Source organism: Pagrus pagrus (assembly GCF_965226575.1).
Source record: "Pagrus pagrus genome assembly, chromosome: 14".
Taxonomy (NCBI): Eukaryota; Metazoa; Chordata; class Actinopteri; order Spariformes; family Sparidae; genus Pagrus; species Pagrus pagrus.
In genome coordinates, this window is record NC_140198.1 from 29640566 (window position 1) to 29652770 (window position 12205).

The 12205-nt window shown below is 38.3% G+C and overlaps 1 protein-coding gene across 1 annotated transcript in view; it reads right to left on the reverse strand.

Annotated features, from left to right (window-relative positions):
- sytl2a (synaptotagmin-like 2a) overlaps nt 1-10907 on the reverse strand; it is a 27836-nt gene extending 16929 nt beyond the window's left edge. The window contains 8 exon segments of the mRNA XM_084373990.1: nt 194-736; nt 3415-3523; nt 3628-3697; nt 6548-6671; nt 7163-7323; nt 7622-7923; nt 8408-8514; nt 10876-10907. Of these exon segments, the coding sequence (XP_084230116.1) occupies nt 194-736; nt 3415-3523; nt 3628-3697; nt 6548-6671; nt 7163-7323; nt 7622-7722 (1108 nt within the window). The 5' untranslated portion in view covers nt 7723-7923; nt 8408-8514; nt 10876-10907.
- Nucleotides 10908-12205: the final 1298 nt, after the last annotated feature.

A 12205-nucleotide genomic window follows, 5' to 3' on the forward strand; every position in this document is an offset into this window, starting at 1 on the left:
CTATTCTTAATAGTCTCTATAAGCAGTCATACATAAATGCACACATTTATTGCATGCAAGAACATGCACAAGCAGGATACATGAGAATATTATTTTTTGTACGTGCTTGTAAATATCTATGTCATTGTTAGTTAGTGTGACTTGTTTAATGGTTGTTTAGTTGACTCATTGATTAAAAACAAAGAAATCTTACCACCAAGGACCTGGTGTTGGCCAGCTTCTTGCTCTCGGAGGTATGCCTCATTTTTGCACTTGAGTTCATCTTCCTGAGAATCCACTTGACCCTGTCTGAATAAAGGCCTACATGTGCCAACAGTGGTATTGACGGTATTCTCAAGGTCGCTATTATTTTCCAGCCTAAAGAGAGCGATGGAGTCGATGTCCAGCAAACTGTGCTCTCCCAGCTCCTTCCCATCCTGCCACTCCACTCTGGTCTGACCAATAGTGGAGCTGAACCTCACCTGCTTCCTGTCTATCAAGGTCTCAGTAAGAGAATCCAGGCTAACTGCACTCTGTTGGTCGAGGCGAGAGAAAAGGGAGTCTGTTGAGCTAGAAGTGGACAAGCGCTTGAGGATGCCACGTGGCGCAGCAGAGTTAGTTTGCTGGCCTCCTGGCTCATCTACCTCAGCAAAACAGTCCTGACAACTGGGACTGACTGCCCTGTTTTCAGGCACTGCCTTGTCTTGTTTAACTTCTCTAGCAAAAGAAATGCAGCTGTCAGATGATGGTAAATGCCCTGAAAGAAACAAACACATGATTGCCATTTTAACCAACAACACATCAGCTGTGTGTATCTGTCATGATGGTAACTCTAGGGATGATTTTTACTGCTGTATTATAAGACTCCAGTTTTATATTAGTAGTGGAAAGTCTGGTCTAGTTGTGGCTCCTCGTCATGTTTCAGGTATGTGTGAGTTGTGCAGTTGCACCTTAAGTTCCACTTACCTTTACTCCTCGGTACCTCAGCATTTTATTTTATCTACCTCAGTATTTTATTTTATAACTACTTAAGCATTTTATTGTATATAGTACTTTATTGTTTTTTGTATATAGTACTTTTTTGTTTTAGTATATTATAGATAGTATTTTATTGTTTCTTATTGTTTCTATATTTGCCCTTATATTTTGATCGATTTGTACTTGAATGTACCTGCTGCTATGATAACCTAATTATTAATAAAGGATTAATAAAGCTCTCTCTCTCTCTCTCTCTCTCTCTCTCTCTCTCTCTCTCTCTCTACCAAAGAGACATTTTTCTAAATATCTTACATGTTGTCATGTCAATCGCTTTGGTCATCTTTCCTTAAGAATTAATTAACAAATGACCCTGAAGACTTATCTGGTGACCTTATAAAAGGAGCTCAAACCCTAGTTTGGGAACCACTGAAATAAGGACTTACAGGTGCACTATGTAATTCTTGGAAAGTAATTTTGATCAAAAAAGAAAAATCTTCATTGATTGATTTTCATGACAGTACAAACTGAAAAAGGACAGCACAATTGCATACTTATTTACTGTTTTATATTTGCAAGACCCTTCTAAGTTTCCACCTTTCAAGCATCAAACACTTTTCTGGGGAAAGCTGGTTTATTCAGGTATAGAATGATATTCATCAAATAAATATTTCTGAGTTTGTTTTATTACATTATTAGTATTGTAAATAAGACAGTTCCGAGTTTTAATATATTTTAAAAAAGTAAAGCAGCATTAACAGTGTATAAAGTAGTTCAAACTTGCTCCACCTTGACCAGCTACAGCAGCGTAATGCAGCTTACACAATGATGCATCACTATTATTCTAATAATGTCATAAAATATCAGTCACAAGAGTCATTTCACTGCAGATCGAGTGGTGTTACCTTGATACTTTATGTATAATTTGCTGATAATACTTTTTTGCTTCTACTTAAGTAAAAGTACCAATACCACAATGCAAAAATACTGTCAGACTTACAATTTAACAAATTGAAGTAAAAATGTTACTTAAGTAAAGGCTCTGGAAAAACCTTTTTCCACCATTGTCTTTTATAGCCTACCTTTAGACAGGCTTATTTAGTGACAACTCAACTGTGGAACATCACGGACTTTTCGGGGGAGTACATCTGTTCTCTGTATGAGTTGTTGAGTTTGAGTGTCTTGTAGAGCCTTACACATAAAACCCATTACTATTTCTTTCAAAACAAAGTTTTCAGACTACTAATTAAGAAAAAGTATGGCGAGTGCTGCACTGGGCCAAGAACAGAAATGAAGTAATTTAACAGTGAAAAATTAGGTGTTCTTCAAAGATAGGGTCAATAGTCAAGTGGAAGTAAAAAAATGTGATATTCAGTAAATCCTCAGCTTCCTTGTCAAACTGCCAACCAATATCATGGACTTCCATTACAAGTAAGCTGGACAGTCACTATTATTTACTTCTACTCTAGAAATATTATGTCTTGTACAAGTAAAGTCAGGCTGTTTTTATTTCTTACACCAGTGATGAGAAAACTCAATCTGCCTCAATTAATAATATTAATGTTTATCAGTAAGTTTTTAAGATCTACATATTTCAAGAGCTTTTTGTGTACAACATCCACACATATACACATAACCCTGGTACAGTTTTCAGTGGGGATAGGTTAAAGGTAATCACTTGACCTACTCTGCCTTGTCTAAACTGTTAGTATTTGTTGGTTATTTCTTCTTATCCTTTAATTTCTGCCACTCAAACATTGTTTTCATCGCTGCTGTGAAATATTTCCAGCCAGCACAAGTCATGCAGTAAAGATTAAGGCTTTGGAATGTATTTCTGTGTAATCCTCTGCTCAGTGTGGCAGCCTTGTGTATTTGGACTTCCCTTTACTTTGACAGCCCCTGGGAAAATATGTGGTCCTAGCTCACTGCCTCATTTCACAATGTCTCAAAGAAAGCACACCAACATTTCAACTGCAGAACTTTAAATTATAAGTGTCGCCTTTGTTGTGCACACTTATAAAATGGCTGTGGTTCTTGAGCTATTTTAGACATTTCTAAACCAGAACTATTAACTAGCAACAAGCTGCATTGAATTGTGATTTGTTAACCTTCCCTTTGTGTAAAAATGCCTTGTCTGAAATTGTAACAAAAACTAAATGGAGTGAAATCAGATCATAAAACAGTTTGAAATGACAAGCCAGTACATGTGCTCCACTGCCATGCAACCACTGCTCATGCCAACATGCTGTTTCCAGGAAAGGTTGAATCAGCAGAAGCGTTAAGGACCCACACACCTAGATGTCATGCCGACTAGACTTACATTGTCTTGTAATGTACCTGCTTTCACAATTTGTCCATCAAGCAGTCCACTCAATTCAAAACATAAAACATGACATACCATTAGATCACGGATAAAGTAATCGACTTACACACACAATACATATTTATATGAAGACTCACCCTCATTTGGTGTCTGGGTTTGATCCACAGGTCTGTCCAATAACTGACTGTCCTTTCCCTCAAAAGTGTGACTTGCAGTGATCTCAGTGTTGAATGGATTTTTTCTTTGCTTCAACAAAAAGAGATTGATACATATAACGCCTGCGAAACACAAAAACATGGACTAATACACTCAACTTTCAAAGGATTTTGTTTCTCCAGACAGGATCCTACCTTAGTTGGTGAAAGTAAAACTGGTTTAGGTGCATCTTGTGGTGCTTCATAAAGGTTCTGATTTTGATATCTATTGGAATAAACAGATTACAAGATTACGAGATGTGTTTACAATTTCTGTAGATAGGATGTGCAACTTCAAACTCCCTCTTTCTCTCAAAAATATTAATTTAAAAAGTGCTGTCCCAGTCCAAGTGGCTGTCCAAGCTGCAACAAAACATATCATAGAGCATGTTTCAGGACTAATAATGACAGTTAATATGGCTGTTTGTAAGACCTCTCAAATGAAGAGGTGAATAGTGTTATCATTCCTCAGACGCAGTGGGGAAACATAAGCATGTGAGATGTGACCTTATAAGACGATTACTGAGGACTATGGAGCCAATTAGTAAGTATCCATTTACTGTGCACAACTCCACTCACTAGCAATCACACCCAAATAATCTGCTCTACTCGCGCAGCATGTGATGGCACTCAAAAACAAACTAAACAGACCTCATATTCATATAATGCAAAGTTACTGTTTTCTAAATGTGTACAGAGATTAAAATGTATACTTTTGAGATTACTGAATGCTGTAGTAGACAGTAGGCTTCATGTGAACCAAAACAGAGTTTTGAACTTGCTGAAGAACAAGGGCTGGAGTGACACAACAAAAGGAACTGTATGAATAAGGATAAGTTTGGTGATATTCTATGTCTCTTTTTGTCAACAAATATCATGAGCAGAGCCAGCTCAAGAATGAATATATACTACTTACAACTATTGTTTGGCTATCCAGAGCCCAAAATGTCTTCGCCTTAGAGCTTCATCACAAACTCACATTATCAATCTCCCGATCTCCCGGTGTTGGATTTGTTGATAATAACAAAAAAATTGAATAACACTAGCCTTATACTTTAAAACAACATGATGAGTGATTGGACAAATATTCTACCTTCTCTGGATGCATTCAAACATCATATCTATGTCATTAGCAAACTAGAATGGCACACAGTTGAGCACATACCTCCACCAAGGCCCAACAGTCCCCGTTAATTCAATCAAGCCTAATCCAATATCAAACTAGATAGTCCTGTATCACTCATCATTTTAAACCACCCATAACTGCTGCACTATAATCTAAGATCACCTGATCTAGGATCCATGTAAAATTGTACTCACTCGCAGATCAAGATCTATATATTATTCCTTGTGAAATGAATAAAAATGTAAAATCAATCCAGCAAATATCTAGCAATGTTAAAGAAAGTGAGTAAAAATTCCTGGATCAGTCACTCCTGGATCCTGACTAAAAGTGAATGGGGTCTATTCTGTGCCCAAACCCATCCTCCATCCAAGTTTCATGGATTTCTGCTCAGTAGTTTTTGTGTAATCCTACTGACAAACAAACCGACCAACAAACGGACACATGTGAAAACATAACTTCCTTGGCTGAGGAAATAACCCCTTTAAAAGGTGAATACTCTTGTTGCAGCAGAAACAAGCTGTAAACTCAGCACTGCTGAACTTGTGAGCAAACAGTTGCTTATGCACATATCCAGCAGAAACAAAGCAACATTAGCTGCGTTTCGACCACAGGAACTTTCCCCAGGGACAAAGAACCTTTAAGGAACTCAGTGCCACCACAGGGATCGAGGTGTTAATTAAGATCCGGAGACATTACTTTACTCCCCAAAACAGTCTCTGCTCGGGGGGTAGTAAATAAAAAACATACAGGAACTTTGTTTTTGATAATGTTGCTTTAACATAGCAACATGGAGTTACAGAAGAAAGAATACAATGGATGGACCTACATTGAAGTCCAGGCCTTATTGACACTGGGCTGAAGGAACCTTAGTTTCTTGAGAAGTAGTTCCTAAGACTAACGTCGTGGGTTCTAAATACGGCAATATCAAAATATACTGAAAGTACCAAAAGTACTGTAAAAGTGCAAGTAAAAGTAAAGTATGCCAAATCAGATAGCACGTTGCACAGAGCAGACTCACATATAGTCAGCGGTTTATGCATGTGTTTCTGTTTCATGGAGGCCCTGATGATGTCAGAGCCGTGGATCACAAACACACCAGAAAAACAGTGGAAAGCTGTAGATCATATTTCACATCACATCAGACTACATCCAGGAGACCTTAACCGTGTTTAAAAAGTTTGAATCCCCAACATTCTGAATTAGACGCACCATTTTTTCCAGGGCATGAAAGTAACTACATCTAACTACAAGTCAGACATCTCGTTTTTTTTTAATCTCTGTTGAGAGTTGCACATGCGCAGTACTGATCAGGCAGCTGGCAAACCTTGTGTGGCGACAGAAGCTACTGACAACATCACCGTGGTTACTTTTTAATATCATCTACTTCAGTCTCTCTTTTAAATTCAGCACCAACTGAGCAATGTTCAAGCGGAACTTGAACAGAGACAGATGGACAAGTATTAACAAGCCAGCGGGCCTTCACTTCAACACACATAAAAGAATGGGGGGGGGGGACAGAGTGTGTCCCCTGGGTGTTGTGGTTTCATCATTGGAAGCTGGAGCCAATAAACACCGTGACTACAGCAGAGTTATTTGACGCTGGATTAATGCCGATTGTACCCTTTCCCATTAAAGACAAAACCAGATGGTAGCGGGTGTTGGTGGGACTTGTGTGAAAGGGGTAAATTATAATTACTGATGCATTATTAATCTCAATCTACAAAGTTCTAATAAGTACGGTTATCAGGAAAAAAAATGCAGTGGACTAAAAAGTACAACATTTCCGTCTGAGATGTAGTGGGGTGGAAGTAAAAGGTAAGCAGAAAATGAAATTGCACTTCAGGATAGTACAGTATAGTCGTAAATATAATAGTAAATGTACTGATGTGATGCGATGGATGTGTTACTTCCTCTTTTAAATTACTTCCTGCTTTGGTTCTGTGTACTCACATTTCATTGCTTAGCTGTGTTTGAGGCTCCTGAAGGATTCCACAGAGAACAGGTGGGACGAACACTTCTTTATTCTCACTGCTGACAAAACTGGGCTTCTCAGGCAACATCTGGGAGAGTTCCACTGCAGCACACAACAAACAACTACTGTTAAAGAAAGGTAACCATTCATTGTAACACATGCTTTTTATATTCATTCCAACATAGTTACCCAATAATTACCTGACAAATTCATATAAAACAACCCAGATGTAATGAAACATCTGCATCCTGACATGAAGAAATGTACAATGCAGCCTACTTGGCAGTTTCAGTGGCATATAAACACATTGTTTATCATTTTCTGTGTCAGTTTATGAACCTCAGCCATGTAACTGTTCACTAAAGGCTCTTCCAAAGTAGAAGCACTTAAAACAGATTATTTTTCTTCTCACTGAGGCCTTGAAGCTTTTTGTACACACGTAAACAGCATGAAAACAGAGCTGGAAAACTCCTCCCATGGTTAGATATTGAGGGACACTGTTTTAGATCTCACTGAACCTGTATTTGAAGGCATCATGCTCATTTTACAATGAGAGAGAGAGAGTGAACCAATGCTGCACATAGCATACTCACATATCGTCAGCGGTTTCTGTGTGTGTTTCTGTTTCATGGAGGCCCTGATGATGTCAGAGCCATGGATGCGATCCTGATGGCGAAGCTGCTTGGTCTCGTAGAACCATTCTCCAGTCATAAACCTCAGCTGGCCCCTGTCACTGACAGTCTTCTGGAGGGTCCTGAATACAGAAACGTAAGAGGGAAATGGATAGTCACTCCTTGATTTTTCAGAACATTCATTTCTAAATAGCAAATGAAGAATATAATGTAGTCTCTTTGCAAAAACCTATTACAAGAAAACCCAGGTATAAGCCTCTGCTTTGCTGTAAGCAGAATGTTCACTTGCACCTGGAACTTATAGGGAGCCAATGCATGTACTTTCTACAAAGTCTTGACTGTAACAGATCAAACTGGGGACAAGTTAGTACCCCCACCCAGATCTGTTGAAACATAGAGCAGCTGACACAAGGAACTCACTGGACACGCTGCTCCTCAGCCTTCTTCAGCTGAGCATCTCTTCTCAACACAGCCAGGATGGTCTCCTGCTCCTCCTCCGACAGGAAACTCAGGTCGATCATGGCACTGAGTTTTTATCGTGCTTCATGCAGTTTCTTTTTCACGCTGCCGAACGCCTTGTTCTGTTCTCCCAAGTCAAGTCAGTGTCAGTGGTTTACATAAACTGGATGATCCGTGCTGTCCATCAGGAACTTCTTGCTTTTACACTTAAGCTGGAGTTGGTTTCTGCAGCCATCTTTGACCCTTTGTAGACCAGTGTGAATCTAAAAGAATACAGCAAGAATCAAGGGGAATTTCCATCCAAGATTCACAGAAGAATGTGAGAGAGTCTGTTTCTCTGTAAGTATTCCCCAATAGATTGGTAATAGAAGAGCAGAAGACCCATTTCCTTTATTGTGGTAGCTGTGATATAACTTATGTCCTCATCACAGTCAGACTTCCTTGAGAAAACTGAAGATTAAACAATTAAAGGAGTAATTTGTAGAAAATGGCCAGAATATGGCCTATCCTTGACTTAAGCTAACTACTGTAAACTCATACCTGCCAATATTAGGCTGTGAAAAAAAGGGATTTTCTGGTGTATCACTATGAAATTGAGAGATTAACGGGGGAAATTTCCAATCAGGAGCACAGTGGGAGAAAGGGTTAATAATAGGGAGTCCTGTGAAAATCAGGCATGTTGGCATGTATGTTAGCTAATTAGCTCATGGCTCAGTGAGCCATGGAGCCAGTGGCCCTAGAGTTTACCTGAAGAGTGGCCAGGGACAGGAGAGGCATGAGGCGTCAGAAGAGAGAGAGAGAGTCGGGCATCAGCAGTGGGTGAGCTGGAATATTTTCACATCTTACGCTGTGAACTGAGGATTTAAATTAAGTTAGTATTACGATGAGTTAACAAGGCAATTAAGCTCATCTTAGTATTTCTTTCCTGAGTCTGTGATTCTATTGTGATGGGCTGGGGCTAGCTGGTTAGCATGCTAATTTAAGTAGACATCTCTGCAACACAGTACATAGAAATCTTTGACATAACATCAACACTGTTGTTTCTTCACACTCTGTTCATAACGTTAGTTTATGAACCAAACTAAATTTCTGTCTATATCTGACACATTGCAATATAATGAACTTACTTCTGCCGGGTACCTCCCTTTATTAGCCTAAATTATTAATGGATTGATTAACTGCAGTCAATAAACAAGCAAATTAATTAGCAACAATTGTGATGATCAATTCCTTGTTTAAGTTCATTTGAAGAAGAATGGGGAAATGAAATCTGAATGTGAAATGGAATCAGATGATGAAACATGCAGCAGATTAGTTCTCAACTAAAAAAAAAATCACCTCATGAAACTTGACAGAGAAAATCTTGTTTCAGTCATCCTGTCTTTGAGAGCAGGCCACAATAAAAACATGTATAGACACATCTTGTTAGAGTACAGAGCACTGACGAGCCTTCAGACTGATGTCACTACAGCAGCTTGATAAAACAAGCTCCTTTGCCTGGACATGTAATGCTCACAAACTGCCGAATATTCTCTTTAAAAGCATTCTTTCTTTCATACTCCTTCCTCCCACTGACTATTACCCTGTGTTATTCTTCTGTAAGCCACAGAACAACAAAAATACAGTATCTCTAAGAAAATTCATCAGTGTTTGACAAAGACAGCAAGGTTATGATGTCTGCCTGATTAACAAAGATACAGAATTATAATGAAACAAGGACACAACTTCAGGTTGTTTATCTCTGCAGTGCTACATAGGTTCACATTTTTATGTATAGAAAAATAGTCTAATGTGTTAAAAGAAGCACACTTCTATTTATTAAATGTTCTCACCAAAAACAAATAATGTCAATCAGCTACAACTACGGAAATGGTAGTTATGTAATTGTGACTTTGTTGTATAAATAGTTGTGGTTACACAGGCTGCCATTGTTTATTCATTACCCAAGTTAGGAAGGTTGTAATCACGTCTTATTCTCAAGTACAAGGCTGCATTAAAACTGAGCCGCAAGAAACTCTGAATAACAGTTGTTCCTCTGTAAGGTGCCTCAGGTTCATGTGGAAAAAACAGAGTATGTTCTTTCTTTACAAAGAAGAATGTTGCTTGTCTTGTTTTCTAAGCTGAAAGATAAAAGATCTGTTTCCTTGTTGTGGTAGCCGTGATTTCCTCATCACTGTCTGTCTTAAGATTTAATAAAGATTTCTACAAATATACTGTAAATATACTGTCAAAGTGATAACCTGACAAGGGATTAACTACCAAACATGTCATTACACTAACTCCTGCCTGGTACCTCACTTTGTTTCCTCTGTCTCTGTAGCACCAGGTTTCAAAGATTCAAAGCTGAAGTGTGGATACAAATCGTTGCTTGGTGTCATTTGCGCTTACTTAATACTAAGTCAAAATGAAGCATTAAAGAGCAAAAACATGAGTCTTTGGGTTTTGGGCTCAATAGATTCCCCAATCATGAAAATAATCATTATTTGCAGCCCTAATGAAAATAAATTCACTTTATGTAAAAACGTGGTTAAAATGATATAGATGTGCATTCAGCAATCTCTCTGTGGGTTAGTAAATGTGAGGCAGACATCTGGTTAATAATTACTGACTGCAGTCATTTGGAAGGTAATAGCAGAAAAACAATGTTTTTATAATCTGACTCTAACTATGACCATTATATGGACAGAGTGCTGCAGTTCATATCATGATCAGTTAACATAACTGCCTCCATATTCAGATCAAAACATCAAATGGCGCGTTTCTGTCCAAACAGTCCAGTGCAGCCCAGCAGCGCTGGCTGGGGATCTGAGTTTAGCTGTATTTAAATGTTAATTTAAATGTTTAATTTAAACTAGTTGCTAAAGTTAAAGAGATATACCTTATGCCTATTGGGGGTTTTAACAAGTTTATACAATGGCATATATATTGAGTTTGTTGTAACAGGTGCAATCTGCTATGTCACCACTTGATAGTTACAGAATGTGTAGCTTTTGGCTGCTCTGACCAACAGCACTGCTCATTTGGATCAGAAAATAATACTTCCTTCCTTTGCTGTGACTTTCACTCAACATTTCTCTGAAACTGCACTGTCATCCCACCCCACTGTCATCAAGAGTTAAAGAATAACAACATAGAGGGGAAATTGGAGTATATAATTTAGTAACTGAGTAACTGTGAAAAGTGAAAAGTGAAAAGTTAGAAAGCAGTCAGCTCACCTCTCGCAGTCCCTCCTTTGCTGAGTGAAAACTAAACTCCAACTGGATTCCGAGTTGCAGCAGGTGGGAGGAGCTGCACACACATAGCAGCAGGAGGCAGCAGCGAGCAGCTACTAACAGGTACAGCCTGTTACATATGGAAAGCCGTTTTAGTCATAATGAAATAAATTAATAAATTAATAAATAAATAAATAATGCCATGAAATGAGTCCCAAATGAAATAAATAGGTTGATAAATAGACATAAATTAAATATAAATACATAGATTCATTTCTCTTTTTATTTTTAAAACTATTTTTTTATTTTTTTCAGGAGACTTTTATTTCCTAACGCCTCATTTATTTGTTTCCTGATACTTTTATTTCCTAACGTCACATTTATTTATTTATGTGGACTTTTATTTCAGAACGTCACATTTATTTATTTCCGGGGAATTTATTTTATAACATCACATTTATTTATTTGTGGGGAATTTATTTCATAACGTCACATTTATTTCACTGCTCTTTTATTTCATGCTGCAATATTCAAATGAGGGGGCGGGGTTATCTGTACCCTTTCAGAATAAAACAACTGTCAACTGTCAGACACGAAGTGATTTTTACGACGGCCAGTTAAGGACTACTAAGGACTACTACATGCTGCTCATTCGCTTTTACGTTTATCGTGAATTTTATAAGTAGTAGCCTATCTATGTGTAGTTGTTTTCCAAGTTTGCTTACCTTAGGCCTCCATCAGCCAGTCTCCTCTGAATGGTGCTGGACGACACACCAAAAAGCTCCGCAATTCTTCGGGCTGGCAGTCCAGACAACGCAAAGGCGGTCGTCCAGCACCTGGTGTGACTGCCTGCCCCTGGGCAATTCCAACATGAACACGGTGCTCAATGTTGTGCAAAATGTTCATAATATCCCCATCCACCTCTATATCATGAAGAGCACTTATCCTCCCAAGAATCTCCGCGAAGTCAGCAACATTAGCTAAAATATTATCTGCTGATACTATGTTTTGTTCTATGCTGTCACTCAAGGAGAGCATAGCACCCCGGAGCTCATCTATGTCCTCCATGTCCTCCACCGTGAGGACCGGCTCCCGGTCTCCAAATCTGACAGTTGTTCTATTCTGAAAGGGTACAGATAACCCCGCCCCCTCATTTGAATATTGCAGCATGAAATAAAAGAGCAGTGAAATAAATGTGACGTTATGAAATAAAAGTCCCCATAAATAAATAAATGAGGCGTTAGGAAATAAAAGTCTCCTGAAAAAAATTTAAACATTTTTTTAAAAATAAAAATATAAATTAATCTATGTATTTATATTTAATTTATGTCTA